This window comes from Bacidia gigantensis (assembly GCF_019456465.1).
Source record: "Bacidia gigantensis strain McMullin 20006 chromosome Unknown contig_295, whole genome shotgun sequence".
Classification (NCBI taxonomy): Eukaryota; Fungi; Ascomycota; class Lecanoromycetes; order Lecanorales; family Ramalinaceae; genus Bacidia; species Bacidia gigantensis.
This window is the reverse complement of record NW_025408608.1, coordinates 1,603,261-1,622,535: the sequence shown is the minus strand read 5'-3', so window position 1 is coordinate 1,622,535 and position 19,275 is coordinate 1,603,261. Positions and strand designations below refer to the sequence as shown.

Below are 19,275 nucleotides of genomic sequence, written 5' to 3'. Positions count from 1 at the left end.
TCCACCGACATCGTAGCGACTTGCTAGCTATATGTACTCATTATTGCGGCATTCTGTAGCGTCTAGTAAACGTACACCAGCCTCAATTGTGTATAGACAATACTCTCAGACTATGGCACCGCCCCCACGACCACCAGTATATATTGTCTCTGCAGTGCGGACACCCCTCGGGCAGTTCCAAGGGTAGGCAGCCGCAAAAGTCGAGAGACGCTACATGCTGAGACGTTCGAAGATCTCTTGCAAGTCAAACAGCCGTTCAACTAGGCTCTCATACAATCAAAGGTCTGCTGAGTTCAAGCATGTGCTCCCAACCCCTCACTGACAAATCCAGCTGCCCTCTCACGAGTCCCTTCTGTCAAGACTACAGACGTTGAAGAAGTCTACTTCGGCAATGTCTTGTCAGCGAAGTATGACACGTTACCGCATCACAACGTGATACTCTTCTAAAAGCCTCCTAGTATCGGTCAAAATCCCGCCCGCCAATGCGCCCTCGGTGCTGGCCTTCCCAATAGCATCGTCTGCACCACCATAAATAAAGTCTGTGCCTCGTCACTTAAAGCCATAATACTCGGCACGCAAACAATTCAAACCGGGAATGCCTCCTGCATCGTAGCTGGTGGCACGGAATCCATGTCCAATACCCCCCACTATCTCCCCACCCTCCGCTCTGGCCAAAAATTCGGTCACGCTACCCTCGTCGATGGCGTTCTAAAAGACGGCCTGACCGATGCCTATAGCAATGAACATATGGGTCTACAAGGCGAAGAGTGCGCCACAGATCACCAATTTAGCCGCGAAGAGCAAGACGCCTACGCCATTGAAACCATCAAGCGCGCCCAAGCAGCCACCTCCTCTGGCGCTTTCAAAGCCGAGATAGCACCAGTAGAGATTCCAGGGGTAAGAGGCAAGCCTGGTACAACGGTCGATAAAGACGAGAAAGCCCTCATGCCGCTCAATGAGGAGAAGCTCCGCAGTATGAAACCCGCTTTCAAACCGAAAGACGGCACCGTCACAGCTCCCAATGCGTCCCCTCTATCCGACGGCGCCTCCGCCGTAGTCCTTTGCAGCCAAGACTTCCTCGACGAACATAAAGACATCAAGCCGCTGGCGAAGATTCTTGGGTGGGGCGAAGCAGCGCAAGAACCCTCGAAATTCACGACCGCGCCCGCTTTGGCTATTCCAAAGGCACTGAAGCATGCTGGTGTGGGCGATATCATGGATGTCGACGCGTTCGAGATTAATGAGGCTTTTTCAGTAGTGGCGTTGGCGAATATGAAGATCCTAGGCTTGGGCGCGGACAAGGTGAATTTACATGGTGGTGCGGTGGCACTAGGACATCCATTAGGATGCTCAGGGGCGAGAATTGTGACGACCTTGTTAGGGGTGTTGAGAGAAAAGGGAGGAAAGACTGGCGTGGTGGGAATTTGTAATGGAGGAGGTGGAGCGAGCAGTCTGGTGGTTGAGAATTTGCAGGGGAAAGATGCAGTGGTGAATGGGAGCTGACTATCGCCGAAGAGCAAATCGCACTTGTGAACAGGAGGAAGATGTAAAAAGTAACAACGCTCACATGACATAGAAAATAATTAGGAAGTGAGAATGGTTGAAGTTGGAATATATACATCGTGACTGCCTCCAGGGCAAACAACCAAGATGAAGCGAAAGTCGGGGCATCCATCTAAAAAATCCCAAACCTGATCCAATACCTGTTCCCTAGCCTTCATTTCATGACCTCTTTCAAAGGCTCAAGCCGATACACTATCGAATCCTAACAAAAAGATCGCCTCACACTCACAGCGAGGACCAGCCCCTCGTCCATTTCCTTCCCTCCATCCTCTACAACCCTTTTCAAGAATGTCCCTTCACCCCCATCCCAACTTTGTGCCCATGCAAGTGTCTCCTAACTCTACTCACCGCCACTCCCGACGACGACGGCTCCGACGCCGGCAATGACGGCAAATCCTTCAATCCGCGATGCGCCTCCCTCTCCGCCAAATCTCTCCTCTCCTTCTCAATCTCATTCAATCCCCAATCGCCCCCGTTCGAGCTACTGACCGCATAATGTTTCGTCTTCTCCGCCGGACTCTCTCCCCAGTTGCCATCGGCGCCTGATTGCACGTTCTGAGGGCCAGAGCTTGGGGTTTGCGAGGGTGCGGGGGTGGATGGCTGTGAAGGCTGGGGTTGCGGGGAAGCGATGGGGGCGGGGGCAGAGGAGGCGACTGGAGCGGCGGCGGGGGTGGGGTCTGGGGTCGGAGCGGGGGCAGGGGCGGGCGTGTCGGCTTTCTGGCCGTTGTTGGAGAAGACTTTAAGGGAGTTGATCGTCCAGTAGGCTTCTGTGAAGGCGGAGGGATTGTCGCGGACAAAGTCGATGCAGGTGGCTGCTTTGGAGGAGCAGGTCGCGTCTTGTGACCAGACCTTGGTGGGTGTCAGCGGTGAGAAGGTGGAAAGGGGAAGGGGAAGGGATTGGGAGGCTCACGTTGCCGGCCCAGTCGCCGCAGAAAGTTGTCTGTGGTTGGTCAGTACGGCAAATAAATCGAGCGTGGCGGGAAGGGAAAGCTCACGTCGAAGACGAGGTTGCTATATATATGTTAGCTCTCATTCTTCATGATCAAGGAGGATTCGAATATTGCGTGTACTTACTTGTCTTTGAAATGATCATTAATGTTGCAACTAGACCCGCCTTGGAAGCTGGCCATCGCGCCTCCCCATTGTGATGGATCAGGACTGTCGCTCAGCACGTTCCCAAGATTACTCCCTCTACCAAAGAACCAGATGTTGATAGCACCACTCGTCCACTCCATAGCGTACACACCACCCTTCCCCTGGTTGAACCCATCACCATAAGTGGATGCACCCCCTGTCTGCACACTACAGCCCTGACTCCCATAGCAGTCCTTATTGATCATAGTGCAGCCACCACCGGTATGCATAGTGAAAGCATTCTGTGACTGGTAATTGACGCCCTCGATAATATCAATTTCTCCCTGGTTTGGCCAGTTGGGCCCAGTCATCCAGAAAGCCGGCCAGATGCCACAAGCGCTACCAGGCATATGTTCCAGGTCGAGGATGACAAGACCATGTGTATATTGCTTCTTGCTTGTGACACGGACAGAGTCACGACCTCGGCCAGCGCCTGCCTTGGTGCTATCTGATTTTATTGTGACAACGCCGTTATTCACGCCAATAAGGCCGCCACCCTGGGCAGAGGATTGGTCGATATAGTTTACGTAGCCATGGGTTGGATCATCTTCCTAGGTAAGAGTCAAAATGCATGCTTCTTGCGTTTCTGCCGTACGAAGGAAAAGTGCAGGGTGGTAGCGTACAGTGTCAAACGTGAACATGTCGAAGAAGTGGTCTCCACTGTAATCATCCTGGATTGTATAGCCCGCCAAGGCGGTGGCAGCCAGACCACCACCCAGAAAGAATGTAGAAAAATGCATTGAGTTGGTAGTTAAAGGAGCGAATATATGCAAAGAAAGGCTAAAGAGCGACAAGAAGTATACTCGAAGGAGTGGACGACTCTAAGGAGAGTCAAAGCTTGAATGAAGCAAGAAAATCACAAGAACGAAGACGGTATCTTTTGATGGACCAAAAAGCAATGAACCCAGAGCATGTATATACACGTCGATTGCCATTTTGATTACCAAGATAAAGCTACTAGCAGGACAGTTTCTCTGATCAGGGGAGTGAAATGAAGCACCAGAATATTGAAGATGCTAAGTACTTAGCTCCATTTGGCCTACCATGTTTCGTTTCCATGATTCGTGAAAGTAGGAGAATTACCCATGTTTCATGGAGGAGAAATCCAAGTTTTCGATGCCGAATCCCGGCTATGTGGATTGCTCATGGGCTTTGCAGCGGCTGCGAGAGCATTGCATATCTTGGTAGCGTGGAGTGCATAGATAGTGGCTTTAGTAATGCATGGCCGGAGTCAGGGGTAAGAGAGGCCACGAGAGTCTCGGCCAGACCTTCGGCGTCTAGGAGTCATCAAGCCACACAGGCCGCCGCATGGGGGACCGCGGAGACCTTGATATTTGCCATGGTGGGAGAAAGATAGTGCAATGTCAGGAGGATGGGATGGTATCGAATCATGCCCTGATGTGGTTGATATGGATCGCGGCTAATAGAGTTCATCAAATTAAGGTTCGCCAATCAGATGCTGTTGACGCAATATATCAAGACTCGGCAATCTGGGAACGCACCGACCGGCATCAAGTCTGCAATTGCCGGGACAAACGTGTCTCCGATATCTACAGGCAACGATCAACAAGTTCACTGGGTATTAGTTTTCTTGAATCACGGGTCCTTTATCTTTTCATCTCCCAGAATACCATACAAGTCGTGTCGTCAAGGTCTCGAAAGAAGCCCTAATGCAGCAAACATGATTCTGTCACAATGCACGGCAGGCTATTATACAATAGAGACTCACAGTATCCCAGCGTGCTACTCATATACACAAAGGACACGACAACACTTTGTCCGCCCTTTGATGAGCCTCATTCCGACCCGCCTGCATCTGCGCCAAACAGCTTCGGTGGAACATATGTCGACAAGCAAATATAACAACGGGTCCTTCCCCAGCCTCTATCTGTGATTCTTGTTCATCATTGGCACCTTCTTCCAATATTGCTTTTCTCCCGTCTTGCCGTGGCACGCCCTTGCCCTTTCCTTCCTTTCCTTTAGCTTCCCCGCTAGACGCATTGTCTGATAGCCCAATTGACTTTACACGTTCCCTTTCTTCATTACCCTGTCGCCAGGCATCCCAAATCTCATAGCCCGCCCCAGGCCCCCAGACGCGTTTGTTACAACCCTCACAGACCTGGCCAAGTGGTCTCCACCCACGCCGTCGCAAGGTGTCTGCTTCTGTAACCTGGACAGACAGGTCTTTGTCTAAGAGTCGGTTCGAAAGGGACAAGAGTTCTTCTTCATACGAGTAAGCTGAGAAGATGGCACTCAACACACCCCGTAAGTTTGACAGCGTTGGTGACGATTGGGAGGCTCGGCCGAGGAACGCACGCAATATGCGGAGAAATGATATGTCAGTTTGACGCGTGCCGTCTTTACGTGGTACCGCCTTTGTGTTGAGGAGCGCGGTGAACAATTCCTGGACGATAGCTCGTAGAGCTATAATACTCTTGGACCAATCAGAATCGCTGACGGCCTCCTCAACAGGATCCTCATTTCTTCCCAGCCTTTCTAGGATTGCGGTGGCGTTCTTGACAACGGTAACAACGGCGTCTAGTAGATCGAGCCACAGGCTCTCGTCAGCTGAAAGGTCATCGGCTAGAGCTTTAGAGCTTGATTTTCTTAGAGTGACGGGCTTGGTCTGAGCTGCTACCTGTGTTTGACCGCGGCACATCCAGATTCCGACTTGGGTGAATTTATGCACTGATTCGATAATACCGCTACTTTTCTTTCTGTTTTGTTCACCAGCATCTAAGACGCCTAACAATGCTGCCTCAAGAGTGTGCAAATGCTGCGTCAACCTATTCATACCTTCACGAATTTTACCTTCTCGAGCCATCAAAACTACTGCAGCGTCGATTACACCGTGTTCTTCGAGCGCTGGCAAGACCTCTTGAAGGCGAAGGTCGCTAGTCTTGAGTTGGTCGACGTAGTCACTCACGTGCTTGGGGTTATATTGACACATCAGAAGAACATACTGCTCGATGAATGGTCTTGTAAGACTCGATGAGCGCTCATTGTTGTCAACATCAATTGTTGGCTCTAGTATCATTTCAAGATAGTGGAATTGACGAGACTCGTCGTGCTCTATTGTTGAGAGCATCGCTCTGTGCAGGTCGGGCGCAAATTGATCAATTATAGAGGCTGTCTTCGTAAGATCTGAATTTACCATCTCCTCGGCATGTTGTTTGATTACATCTCTAAATTGCAGGATTTGGTTTTCAGTCAAGCTAGCTCCTGGGTTCAGAAAGTCTGCGACGCATTCAAATACCGCATCAGGGTGTTCCCGGTCATCAAAACATGTTTGCAAAAGCTGTGCATATTGCCTCTCAGACTTGAAGATGTTCTTGAGAACTCTGTAAAAGCGAGCTTCATGCAAGAGAGAAATCAGAGATCCTATGTCTGGAGGGTGATACAGGGATAGTAAATATTCCACGCTCAGCTGGCTGTCGTCGAGAACATCATCGCTTGGATATTTGCAAAGTCCGATCAAGACTTTATGAAGTAAATGACCTGGAAGAAGAATAAATTGAGGAAACTTTGGGAGATTGCGTGCTATGAACATGTATAGGTAGATAGTATCATCGACCGTGTAAGTCGGAGGCGTCATTACTTCCAGCAGAATGCTGACGATCCATTGCCGGTTGACGGAAAGGCCGAACCTCTGCGCTTCGGTCAGACCACCGGGTGTTTCATTAGCCAGTCGCTCTTGGGGTCCATTTAGAAAACTATCTTCAAATGCCTCGTTGAGCATGCTTAAAAAGCTCGATGTGTCTAAGTCAAGAATTTTTCGTAGATTAGGAAAATTCATTCGCGGGTTAGACTTCGAAGACTGTGAGCCTGAGTCTCCACGAAGGCTGCCATCAGGTCCCTTTCCAGAGAAAAGAAAGTTGTAAAGGTCTGCCTTTGCTAGTTGCGCGTGACCTTGATCCATGTCCTTGCCGGTTGGATAGACTCGCCCTGTCAATATATATGACAAGTAAGGAAAGACTTTAGTAGCGACAGCTTCCTCTTTGAGCCCGTCAAGTTCTCGACGTTGACATCACCGTTTTGCTGTGGCAAGCTGAGGCACAATAGCTCAGCGAGGATAGTAGTATAGTCACCAATCGCCTGATTCCACACATACAATAACGCATCGTAGAGATAATTTACCTTGCACAGACTGGTGATCTGGTCAAGGTCCATAGTCCGAGGGTCCAGAAGGCACAGCATTTCTTCCAGCCTGGTACTCAGACCTCTGGAAGTGTAGTGACTCACCAAACCTTTGACAACTTCGGGCGGTAGTACAACAATGTTTCCAGCGTCAATACCACTCTCTAGACCTTCTAAGAACAAAGACTCAACATCGTTTTCCTGAAACCAAGGGTAGACTTGGTCAAAAAGAAAATCCAGGTTCTGAGTGCTTATACAAGCGTTTATACAGGCTCTCGCAAGCTCATCTAAATGTTGCCGCTGCTCCGCTTGGGAATGCTGCGTGTTCTGCGCAAAAGCATACTTCAGAGAAGCCAAAATCATCTCTAATAATTTCTCACGAACGATGTCTTGCCTCGAGCCATCGTCTTCAGGGAGACCGACGGTCACTTTGTCAGCTGCGCCGGTGAAGTAGCCTGTGGCCAACTCGATTGCGAGAATATAGCTTCCTTCTTCTACCAGTGCAGCTAAACGGTCGGCCCAATTTGAAAGCGTTCCAAATGAGAGTTCGTTGTGTCCAAGAAGAAAGAGCCTTCCTTTGTAAGCCCTGAAGCTCATGTAAAACGCATCAGCGACAACTCCATGCATTGAAGAGTTCTCTTCGTCCTCCAACTGGTCTACAAGCTGGTTCAGTTGCTGGGAGAACAAGTCTACATGATAGACATGTTTCTGGATGAGATCCGACGAATCTGTCACCGTCATCGAGTAGTCCTCGAGTATGACAAGTTGCTGGGTGATTGTCAAGATCGCAAGCACGGATCTTCCTAGCCACTGAACACCGACAATGGCTTCCTGAGCTTTCCATCTGCTGCGTGGCTTGAATCGTAAGCTCGGTGGCTCACTCTTTCCAGCCGTTTCTGAAGGCTCAATGTCCACGACATCAAGTACAGTAAGCACATCTGACCAGCAATAAGCTAGCTTCGCTCTTGAAGATGTGGTCCTGTCCGAATTTGATGTTTTCAGCTTGACGCTAGGAAACCAGGCAAGAGCCCCCGTCATCGCACTATGGGAAGCCACTTCGCGGGGCCTCGGGGTCTTGTATTGTGTCTGTGCAATGGGCATGGTGGATACGACGACTAGAAGATATGGTGTGAGCATTGCGACAAGTCCCATTGTGTCCGTCGGATGCTCTACATTACCCAGGGGCAGTGGCGAAAAGGAAAGTACTGAGCTAGGCTTTCTAGTGGTTGCAGGATTTGTAGTAGACTCGGGGTAGCGCCCCAAAATGCGAGTCGTCTTGACCGAGCGCGCTACCATGCTCATGCCTCTTGTAGCTAGATGAGAGAAAGCCATGCCCTTATCGTCCGCAGAGCAAAGAGCGGTATGCCTAATCCCCAAGAACCCCAGATGTAAAACCGCCGCATCTGGGCTGTGGCCATCGATCAAGGGCTTTCGGCTCCGGCTGGCTGGAGCAATATGTAAGAATGGCTTACTAGGTTTTGCGACCTCCCAGGTGAATATGCTTCCTGAGGCATGTCCACTGGCGACAATCGAATGATCTGCAGATATACCAACAGCTGTCACTGCTCCAGATTCTAAAGCTTTGGTACCTGGACCTATTATGGATCTAAGATCTTGATTGTAGTCAAATAGCAAGGTCATCCCTCTCGATGTGCCCAATACGATCAATGCGGAAATGGCAATACATGTTGGACGTCCAAATTTGCGTTTGCCGACTTCGGAAAAGCATTGGCCGGTCATCTTCTTCAATTTGGTCCATCTCACAACCTCCCATGGAACCTCGACTTCTGTGTCTTTTCCTTCTCGTAAGGTGAATGCTAAGGAGGAATTGCGCGAGTGGGACGTGAGGAAGGCAGGTGATGTTGCGCGAGGAGTACCCGTGTAAGATGAGAGGCGAGAATGGAAGCGCCTTTCGAAAGGCTGGAGCGAAGGTGTTGGGCTTTGGCTGGGAGCTGCATTGCGAGCTCCTCGATTAGGCGTGGAAGCCAATGATCCTTGCATAGAGGCCGTGTCATCTGGGATGGAGGAGGAACCCTCAGCACTTGATGGCCTTTCCGGACCATCTCGAGATGACGGTGGAGAGCTTATGCCCTCTTCTTGCAGACAGTATGGTCTTGCATTGTGACCATTCGTTGTTTTGCCTTTTACGTCTAGTTTGACTTTTTGCTCCTCTTCAATGACTGCATCCCCATCCCCATACCCTGGTTCTAGATGGCCTAATACACCCGACTCATCATCCAACCCCGAAGCTCTTTCTTGAGTTTCCTCTTCACCTTCTGATTGTTCTGGACCATCATAGGCCTCATCTTGAACAGCGCTCATGGGAGCAGGTCCGCATGTTTTGAGGCCGTATCATGTGAGCGATAGCGGGGTAGAGTGAGTCTCGGACGCCCCCAATCGTAACATCACACGCTCCTTCACTATCCCAGCCGCTTCTCGTCAACGATTTGAAACCTTTGTCCGTCTTTGCACCAAATGGCACATTTTTTTTTGGTCGTGCGTGATACCGATGACCTTCAGTCCTACAAATATGGTCCTATACGTATCGTGTCCCCTGTTTAATGTCCACCGAGGCCACGTCCGGGAGTAAATTATCTTGACTATCAACGCCCGCAATAAGGAAGATGGTCATCAGTAAGACATGTCATCGTAGGGGATGCTGAGTAACCCGTCCAGAGCAATTCAATGTAATGTCGCAGAGTTCGCAGCGCTGGTACACCGACGGTCCCTGTCCCGAGAACCCCTTTTCTCATTGACTCATGGCTACAGGGATCGGGGAGCTCGACAACTCTGCCACACTACTCAGTTCATCAGTTGATTTCGTAAGTGAGCTCAAAGTCGGTAGGTATACGAGAGATATACCCTGTGACAGCCCTGGTTGATCGTTGATACGAACATTGCAATTCCCGGTGCTGCCAATGCTGTGTTGACTTATGGGCCACTATGGCATTTGACAAAAAGCGTTGCTATTACTGTGCTCTCACTTGAAGCCCTTCCTACAGAATCCGAGATCAAAGATAAAACCTAGTATTAGATATATCACTAACAGCGAGCATCTAGCCTTCCATGCCATGGTTTATGTATGGTTGTAGTAGGACAGCCTACAATACGAGAACCCAAAGAAGGTCTGGAAGGTATATATGCCTGTCCCCTCTCCTAGAGTCGAATCCTTCATATCAATGCCAATAAAGAGATTGGAAATTATTTGTACTCGACACTACGAAAGAGGTCGTCAGGAATTCATTTCTCGCTTTGACTGGTAATTCTCGATGAAAATCGTCATTGACCTGTATACTCTTTGATAATTTTTTCGGCAGCTGTTTCACCAATGAGGTAAGCCACTGCTTGAGTGTGAGCACTACAGCTGAAATTAGTAATTGCTTCCATCGCCCAATAAGCTTTTCATACTTTGGCATGAATGGTGCGATACTCATGTCCACGACTCTCAAACCATGTGTCCCGATCACGTGGAAGCTGGTATCGACGCAGGTACTTGGCGCTGATGGTTTTCCCATCTGCACAGTCCCACACATATGCCACATACTTAGGCCAGCTTTTTGCACAAACGTCTACGGAAATCAGCTACGATTCATCTTACAAGGCCTTTACTAACTAGTAATGCTTCATCGGTTTGCCCATCTGGTCCTTCGGCAAAACACATGCGATCTTTGCGAAGGTCAGGTAGATCTAGTAAGTTCAGTGTCTCTCTCACAGCTTCGATAGCATTGCGGCGATCAAAGGGATGTGAGAGGAATTTAGGGTCAATCAGAGGCGGATCCTGAGGATTGCTTGAACGTAATTTGACTTGTCCTGAAGACAGGGTACCCATCGGTGCCACGCCAGTCGCGATGTAATTGTCTGGTCCTTTGAAGATTGGACTGGGCAGGTGAGTAATTAGCTCATAATGAGGTGTTGTCTTATTTTCATAGGACTCCCGTACGCTTTTGTCAAGATCCTCATATTCCTCGGAGTGCAGAATGTTATTATTTTTGAGGTAGGCTATCATCTGAGGTTGAAGGTTCACGCTCAGTGGACTTGCCTTGTCTTTCAACCACTGCCTTCGGGCTTCCTGCAGCTCATCTGGACTAGTGATGTGAGATGTCCGATGGTGAGCGCCTGGCTTTTGAGTGGTAACGAGCTCTAACCATAGATGATCTCGGAGGTTTCTCCCAATGCCTAACAAGTCATGAACAAGAGGAATTCCGTGCTTTGCTAAATCCTCTTGTGGACCAACCCCAGAGAGTAGGAGCAATTTAGGTGAGTCAATCGCGCCAGCAGATAAAATGACTTCCTGTGCCAAAGCCTCTTTCCCTGAGATCTCTACGCCAATGCACTTTTGGCCTTCGAATAGCAGCCGATCAACAGCTGCTTCTGTCATGATCGTCAGGTTAGCAGGCGGCTGTGACAAGAAAGCACTTGAGGCAGTAACACGATGGCCATCTAGACTGCTGACTTGGCATATAGATATTCCCAGTGGATTTCCAGAATTATGATCCAAGTTCAGCGAATGCTTGTGTCGTATGAAATCCAAGCGCTGTCCAAGTCCAGAATCCCAGGTCGGGGGGAAACCAACATTGACTGGCCCATTGGACCCGTGTGCACTTTCAGACACCTCTACATGATGTTGAAAACCGTCTGGTATTGTACCAAATGTCTCAAGCTAAAGCAATGAGCCTTGTTCGGATCTTCATGCCTTTCAAATATAATTACCTTTCTGTAGCGCTCCAGGACATGATGCCAGTCCCACGTTTCATCTTCTACCATTTCCGCCCATCGGTCAAAGTCCGCTTGCGGTCCTCTGGTCCAAACACAAAAATTGACAGCAGTACTGCCGCCAAGTCCTTTTCCTCTGTCGTAAGTAATTTCCCTCCCCGCGAGATTGACTTGTGGAGTGTTCCGATAGCCCCAATTGTAGCCTGGCTCTCCCAACGTCCAGAATCTATCCCCAAAGTTCTGAAGACTAGGATCATCGTTCATACCACCAGCATCAACCAGCAAAATAGTCTTGTTCGGCAATGCATCTGCCAGACGGGAAGCAACAGTGCAACCAGCCGGACCAGCTATATATGATTAATCCTACAAATGCTGTGGTCGGGTTTATAAACCTACCTCCTACAATAATGAAGTCATAAGATGCTTTGAAGGGATTCATGATGCTTGGCAGATTTTCTTAGACGAACACAGTAGGCAACGGAAAATCGACAGGTGGCTGTTGTTCACAATCTCACTTGTATTTCATGCCGCGCACTATGTCATCTTGGTGCGGGGCAGCTCCTGCAGGATCACTTCAACCTTTCATTGATGTTGTCTTGCCTTCAGGTGGCTATACTGTAGGAGCTACAAAGCTACTACGCAAGCAGGTCGTGCGATTTGACACAGGCGCTGGTTATCAGCTTTTATTCTCTCTAGGAGTTGCTTCACACAAGATTTCTAACAAAGAATTCTGCTAGCTTTGGCAGACTCTCTTCAATTTGATCATACCAAGCGACATTCGTCTCTCCGGGTAACACAAAAAGCTCTTTTGGGTCTCGAGCCGACAAGATCAGTGGCTGCTTCAGGCATTTCACTCGCATCATGAAATGGAAAAAGGCATTCCCGTCTTAGTCTCTTCCGTGCATAGCTTCGCTACCATTTGATGGCCTTGCACCATGATCTCGCGATTGATGGCTCCCCTGGGCTTCAGACCGCTGCGAGATAGTTGACCAACGCAAGCGGCACTGACGGTCGCCAGACCTTTAACACGCAAATCTGTCTGGGCCGCGAAGGAGATGTATCCCAAAGGCGCGTCATTCATCAGCACATTACAATAAGAGAAGGTCGTATTCACCTCCAGAAGCAAATATACCCAAAGCTCCAATCTTATCTGGATTGCCATTGTCCCGTGTAGTCAATTACGTTAGTGCTGCTCTTGCATCTTCTGCCCTTTGAATTGGATCATCCAGCAAGCGCGGATCACAACCGCTTTTTCCTTGATATGCGGCATGGATTGCGAGAGTGATGAAGCCAATCTCAATTAGCTTGCTTGCGTGCAACCCTGCAGTCTGTTCTTTCACGCTCCCCATGGGATGACCAATTGCGATAGCAGTAGAAGAGATTATTGCCATGTTGAATAAATCCGCTAGCGATCTACGAATGTTTCCGAACTCACAAGCTGAGAGGACGACGAGAGGCAGAACTCATTAGAGAAAAGGTGCTCAATGCTGATGAAACACGACTGAACGCCAACAGCAATCCCCCGAGAGCTTGAGAAGGGTTGAATGCTAGTAAATGGTCGTCTTAATCCAGCGATTGACAAATACTGAGGCCTGGTTTCAATCAGATTTCGGACCGAGAGCGAGTCTGCATCCTGGCTCGCGACGCAAATTCAGCGGTATCGCATCTGGCTAAACCTATGACTTTGCTTTTGATTTGACACCGAGGAGTATGGAGTTATGGTTTTGAATTGGAAGTATGAAAATCTAGACAAACAAGGTACTGAAAACGTCCGTAGGTCAACATTTTGTCTGGCATCCTCCATGGCCACTCTATTATTGAGTGACATTCATGCATACTTAGCCCGCGATGGCGCAGGTACTACGGCTTTCTTCATGGGTTGATCCATTTATTCAGGGTCCCACGAATTGAATCCCCTCAAAGTTGCACCTGTATGCATCTCACGCCCGCCATGGAGTGCTCAACCTCGTCCCAGCTATACTTTTAGAGGGGCCAATAGAGCATCCAATTTTCATGTGGTCGTCATGCAGCCTGTTTGAGGAACGCGTCATCAACGACATGGCTTCGGTAGTAGCAGCTACCGTTTGAATCACTCATGGTGCTTGACTGCGGAAAGAATTTCCAACCATTATTTTTTTGACAAGGAGACGCTATCGCGATCCGCCTTACCTCCCTGAAACTGTACAGTTCGCTTACCAAGGGAAGGGAGGTCGTTGAAGGAGAGGATCCCATATCCAAATTGCATTACACCTTTATTTCCCAATTTAACGAAGGAAGGGTCTTGCGTTGAACACGCAGATCACACCTTGGTAGCTACGGTCTTATTGAATGAGTGCCCGTTCAGGCGACGGTCCAAAGCAGATTCTCAAGCGAATGCCGTCCTTCTTGCATTGCCCAAGTGTCGTACACCCTAGACTTCGGCAATATCTTGCAGGCTCAGTATAAATCAAAGGATCGACTGTAAGAAGAACTACATGCGTCCAGAATGATTGTCTTGAATTTATTTTGTAGAGAAAATGTTGTAATAAAGAATCAGAATGCTGGAAATAAGGCTGGGGATCTGGGAGGCTGAAGATCTGGGCCCACCAGAGCCTAGAAGCTCGACAGAAGCTTAGCTTCCACTACTATTCACTTGGAGATGTCCTACATCATCAATTGGTAGCACAGTGCTGCTCAGTGTGGAAGAAGCTGAATGTAAATATCTACAGCCAAACAGCCATGAACTATCATACCATACAACTCGTACATATGCGCCAGGATCGCAAGCTCAGCTCGACCTAAGCCCCGTCCCTCAGCCTCACTGACATCTCAATTTGGTCACTCTAATCTCCCGGCGTCTTTTATATTAACAGCTTCTGATTGTGCTACTGAACATCTTGGCTATGGCGTACAATAGCAATTGGAACCCTGATGCTTTGCCAGCGTCAGTCATACCCAATCAATGTCATGCAATTGAGAGCTCACAGATACAATAGGCATGCTGAGCCAGAGCAGGCAGCTCAAATCCTGTCCCAGCAGCAAGTTAATAAGCCGCAAGAAGAACCAGAGAACAACCTTCAGCAGCAACAACGACCTCCACAGCAAAACCGCAAATACTCGAACCCACCGCGCAGTCCACGGCCGTATGGGAGTGCCAGTCCACAGGCCCAACACGGTCTACCATCTGCTCAGTACAACAAGCCTGTACCACCTGTACCCTCTCAATCGCAGAGCTCCTACAACAACTCCAGCTACAGCTACAACTACAATTCCTCTCGACCTGCAGGCTACACCCCGCCCAACCCACCTCCTCCACCAACAGCCAATACAGCAAACACCTTAGGTCGTCCATCCCCGCCAACTCAGCACGGACTCTCACCACCTCCTCGACCACCAACCACCAGTCAGCCTCCACCTGGCCCCAGAAACGCCGGTGATGCACAGCTCTTCCCTCTCTTCAAAGCGGTCGACAAGTACGGCACTGGGCAGCTCACAGACCGGGAATTGGGCAAGGCACTCGTCAACGGAGATTTCTCCAGCTTCGATTCCCACACGATCAAGATGATGATCCGGATGTTCGACGTCGACAAAAATGGCAGCATCGATTTCGATGAGTTCAGGTACGGCCCCTCCCTTCTCTTCTCTCGAATGTCGCTTCATACAGGGCAGGTGGGTCGAGACATATGTGCTAACATACAAATCGAACAGCGCACTCTGGGGTTTCCTTGCAGCCTGGCGCGCCCTCTTCGACCGCTTCGACGAGGACAAATCCGGCTACATCTCCTTCGACGAATACACGAACGCGCTCGTTTCATTCGGCTACCGGCTCTCGAATAATTTCGTACACATGCTGTATTCGACGTACGATAAAGGGGCGGAAGGAAAGATGACATTCGATCTGTTTGTGCAGAGTTGTATCATATTGAAGAGGATGACGGATGTTTTCAAGAGGTATGATGAGGATAGGGATGGGTTTATTACGTTGAGCTTTGAGGAATTTTTGACTGGTGAGTCATCCGAGAATTCGGGTAGCAAGATTAGGGGTGGTTTACTGATTTGGAGCAGAAATCTTACGACAGCGATGAACTATGGGCTGACACCGTGGATTGGCTGAGGTCGTATGTTGCGAGTTGCGGTTTGGGAAGTGGATATCAATACCCAGTAGATATTTCGTTACGTTGATACCAGGATTTGGCGCGCAACTTGCGATTCAGGCACGTTATGTAATCAATCTCGTCGCTGAATGCGAAACGCATGTGCAGAGATATGCCGCTCAAATCGGAAATCAGAGAAAAGACACCAACAATCGGACACGACACAAGGGACGACTTGGAAAGGGTTCGATGTTGAGGACAAATGTGATGTTGACGACGCTATGCTACATGACCTAGTGATACACCAGAAAAATGTATAATTCGATTACAGGAGCGTCATTGATCTTGTTCCCCAATTAAGTAGATAGCATGACAGAGCTGTTTTCATACCTATACCGAGATACATTAGCTTTACGCCAGAAACATCTACTACGACGCGGAGTAGACTTACCAACTCAGCATAGGATTCTCCCCGCTCTTACACTGGGTATCCTCCGTATACGCCCACCTTCTCAACCACTCCGCATGACTCGTAACTTTCGTCAACTTCCCTGTCACCGCACGATACAGATCTTCCATCATGGCAAAATTTGTTGGGAATAAGATATCAAAGTACCCCTGCATGACGTACGGCGTCGTCACCGGTACCGTCCGCCGTTTGTACCGCGTCTGCACCGCAGGCGCATTGAAACCCTTCACGGTGCCTGGCAAACTGTGGAAATCGGAGGTCAGGAGCTGGTGGAGGGGAAAATATTGGTGCAAGATCTCGAAGAATTGGAGAAGGCGGGTAGGGATATACTCGGGGTGTGTGAGATTCGGGGCGAATGGTAAGCTGGATTTGAAAGCGCGGAGCCACTTTTGCTCTTGCAATGGATGGTCGAAAGATCGCGTGCATGCGGCGTGTCTGACTTGCAGAAAGTGCCGGACTTCGGGGTCGATATCGCGGACATAGAAATCATAGAAAGAACCTTCGGCGTCGATGAGGACGGTACCTTGAAGCGGCACTTCAGTAATGGGATCGTAGCGAATGCTGTCATGTGCGAAGTTATCGAAAACTTCAAGAGCGAGAAAGTAGCAGGGTGCGGGGAGGTAGGTGTCCCACGCGAAGATAGAGCGGTTGATGATTTCGACGTGACCCACGTGGCCGCGTGAGGAGGCTGTGCGCGTGAGCTGGTTTGTTTGGAGTGTCGCAAGTGCAGAGGAGATTTCGATGACTTTGAATTTTGTGCGAGGGTAGACGTCGGGATGGTAGTCTCGTATGTAATCTAATATGTTGAGCATCAATGTGCCGTTGCCGGCCCCAAGCTCGTAGATTATGAGGTCGTGATACGGATGGTGGGAGAGTTTATAATTTGTTACTAGGTAGCGAGCGATTGCTTCACCGTAATAAGGCAAAAAGAGCTCTGTTGGAGTGTGCCATAGTTGGCGTGTCTCGTTGAATGATTCAGCGTCGAGATCGTCTTCGAAGCTGGTATATCGCTTGCCGAGCTCCCTGTGGAACGCGGGCTCGTCTGCCAGGGCGTTGAAGTCAAAGGGCTTGCCAGGGGTGAAGATGGTGGCATGTTTGGGGAAGTAGCCGTAGTTTGGATTGTATAGACTATCTGGAATTGATCAGCCAATACAACATCGATGGACCCACGGCTAGTACCGTCGATGAAATCTCGAGTGAGCATCTTCACGCCTTTTGGTCTCTCTCGACGGCTTCGCAATCCATTGGCATTGACCATTGGCGCTTTCTGATATTCTTGAAGCTTATCCGGCGGCAAAATCTCTGTTCGCTGCTGCCAGTTGCTGAGCTGCTTATCCTCCCGATACTCTTCATCGCCTCTACTCTTGCGATAATATCTCCTTCCATAGTAAATAGTGTTCAATTTGCGGGGTGTTGGGTCATGGTAGCGCAACTTGGAGCATGTCTGATGGGATAAAAGTCGTCTAAAAATCTTTGACAAGGGCACTGAATCCATGAGATCGCCATAAGTCTTATGCAGTGGCAGATGCCGTCTCGCACATGTGATTTCCTATAGCGATGCATCATATCTTGGCACTTTACAGTCGCGTCAGACGCGCGCCACGTTTGGCCAATGGCTGCGAAGTCATGCTGCTAGACCATAAAACTTTTACATGGAAAGCAGGCCCAAAATATATGCGACGGCAGCTTTTGTAGCTGGTGCTCTTGTATGTCTTGCCTTTAAAGATGTTTATCCCGATCTGGAACGTAGATATAGAAGGAGATTCGGCGCAAAGAAAACCTTGAAAGATACTTTCCATTCCGTTGATGATCACGTTGAGCTTCAAGACCGCGAAAGCCAGAGTCTTGAATCTTTGGATGTAACAAGTGGCATTGAAGGTTGCATTGGCAATACGCCTTTGATCAAGATCAAGTCCCTTTCCGATGCCACAGGATGCGAGATCCTTGCCAAAGCCGAGGTACTTGATTTTCAAGCAGCACATTGGTGTCTGAGCAACTGAAGTCTTTTCTTAGTTCATGAATGGAGGTGGTGGAAGCCCAAAGGACAGAGTAGCCCTGAGCATCATTGACAGAGTAAGGTTTACATCAAGGCCTTTCTAGCTTCGCTGAAAGCTTTTGTAGGCAGAGCAGGAAGGTCGATTGACCCCAAATTCTGGAGATACTATATATGAGGGCACAGTAGGCTCTACTGGAATATCTCTAGCCACCGTCTGTAGAGCGCGAGGTTACCTAGCGCACATGTACGACATTCTCTGATCCCCTATCTTTCAATCCTTTCCCTGTTCGCACGTGTCTCTTACTAAAAGCTCTCTGGCTCCAACCTAGATGTATGCCGTCGGATCAAGCTGTAGAAAAATCTGAACTCCTGCTCAAGCTAGGAGCTATCGTGGAGAGAGTTCCGCCAGCCCCAATAATAGACCCAGAACATTTCGTCAATCGGGCAAGAAGACTGGCATTGAAACATGCCGGGAATCCTGAATTATCCGGTCGTGGCTACTTCGCGGACCAATTCGAGAACGAAGCGAATTGGCATGCGCATTTCGATGGTACCGGACCCGAGATCTTTCGGCAGTGTAATGGCAGAGTCGATGCTTTTGTTGCTGGAGCAGGTACTGGTGGGACTATAGCTGGTGTGGCAAGCTACTTGGAGCCGAGGCTTCCATTGGTGAAGGTTGTGCTTGCAGATCCACAAGGGAGCGGGCTGTACAATCGCATCAAATATGGCGTGATGTTTGATACGAGAGAAAAGGAAGGCACGCGCCGAAGACAACAAGTCGATTCTATTGTTGAGGGCATCGGCATTAATCGCGTTACAGCTAATTTTGAAGTCGCTAGGGAGATGATTCATGACGCAGTGAAAGTGGACGACGATCAAGCTCTGGCGATGGCAAAGTGGCTTGTTGAGAAGGATGGGATATTCGTCGGTAGCAGCAGTGCCGTTAACTGTGAGCTGAATAGATCCTCAACGGGTTGATCTGGCTGACATCACAAAGGTGTCGCTGCAACAATCTATGCCTTAAAAATGGGACCTGGGCACCGTGTTGTGACTATCCTTTGCGACTCAGGCTCTCGGCACCTTTCTAAATTCTGGAAGATGGCTGGCAATGTGGGCGCGAAGACTGACACCAAGCTCGATGAGATAGTCGGTTCAAGTCCTTAGAGAGTAGCTCGTTGGTATAGTCGCGA

At 49.2% G+C, this 19,275-nt stretch overlaps 6 protein-coding genes across 6 annotated transcripts; 3 read left to right on the top strand and 3 right to left on the bottom strand.

Annotated features, from left to right (window-relative positions):
* Positions 1-112: 112 nt before the first annotated feature.
* On the top strand, positions 113-1,503 carry KY384_008536 (uncharacterized protein; the record flags this gene model as incomplete). Its single annotated transcript, XM_044817025.1, has 4 exons — positions 113-183; positions 233-282; positions 332-407; positions 459-1,503. 4 exons carry the CDS (start codon positions 113-115, stop codon positions 1,501-1,503), a joined length of 1,242 nt encoding a protein of 413 aa, XP_044666390.1.
* Positions 1,504-1,845: 342 nt separating this feature from the next.
* On the bottom strand, positions 1,846-9,156 carry KY384_008535 (uncharacterized protein; the record flags this gene model as incomplete). Its single annotated transcript, XM_044817024.1, is given in 6 exon segments — positions 1,846-2,412; positions 2,474-2,503; positions 2,559-2,574; positions 2,638-3,248; positions 4,472-6,711; positions 6,729-9,156. The coding sequence occupies 6 exon segments, from the start codon at positions 9,154-9,156 to the stop codon at positions 1,846-1,848; spliced, it is 5,892 nt and encodes a 1,963-aa protein (XP_044666389.1).
* A 957-nt stretch (positions 9,157-10,113) lies between these two features.
* Positions 10,114-11,986, bottom strand: KY384_008534 (uncharacterized protein; the record flags this gene model as incomplete). The annotated part of the gene is made up of 5 exons (XM_044817023.1): positions 10,114-10,192; positions 10,243-10,403; positions 10,433-11,233; positions 11,545-11,894; positions 11,944-11,986. The coding sequence occupies 5 exons, from the start codon at positions 11,984-11,986 to the stop codon at positions 10,114-10,116; spliced, it is 1,434 nt and encodes a 477-aa protein (XP_044666388.1).
* A 2,443-nt stretch (positions 11,987-14,429) lies between these two features.
* KY384_008533 (uncharacterized protein) lies at positions 14,430-15,640 on the top strand (the record flags this gene model as incomplete). The annotated part of the gene is made up of 3 exons (XM_044817022.1): positions 14,430-14,470; positions 14,514-15,146; positions 15,196-15,640. The coding sequence occupies 3 exons, from the start codon at positions 14,430-14,432 to the stop codon at positions 15,638-15,640; spliced, it is 1,119 nt and encodes a 372-aa protein (XP_044666387.1).
* A 336-nt stretch (positions 15,641-15,976) lies between these two features.
* KY384_008532 (uncharacterized protein) lies at positions 15,977-17,584 on the bottom strand (the record flags this gene model as incomplete). The annotated part of the gene is made up of 3 exons (XM_044817021.1): positions 15,977-16,010; positions 16,072-17,221; positions 17,269-17,584. The coding sequence occupies 3 exons, from the start codon at positions 17,582-17,584 to the stop codon at positions 15,977-15,979; spliced, it is 1,500 nt and encodes a 499-aa protein (XP_044666386.1).
* A 157-nt stretch (positions 17,585-17,741) lies between these two features.
* KY384_008531 (uncharacterized protein) lies at positions 17,742-19,249 on the top strand (the record flags this gene model as incomplete). Its single annotated transcript, XM_044817020.1, has 4 exons — positions 17,742-18,047; positions 18,103-18,167; positions 18,415-19,034; positions 19,083-19,249. 4 exons carry the CDS (start codon positions 17,742-17,744, stop codon positions 19,247-19,249), a joined length of 1,158 nt encoding a protein of 385 aa, XP_044666385.1.
* Between the last annotated feature and the right edge of the window lie 26 nt (positions 19,250-19,275).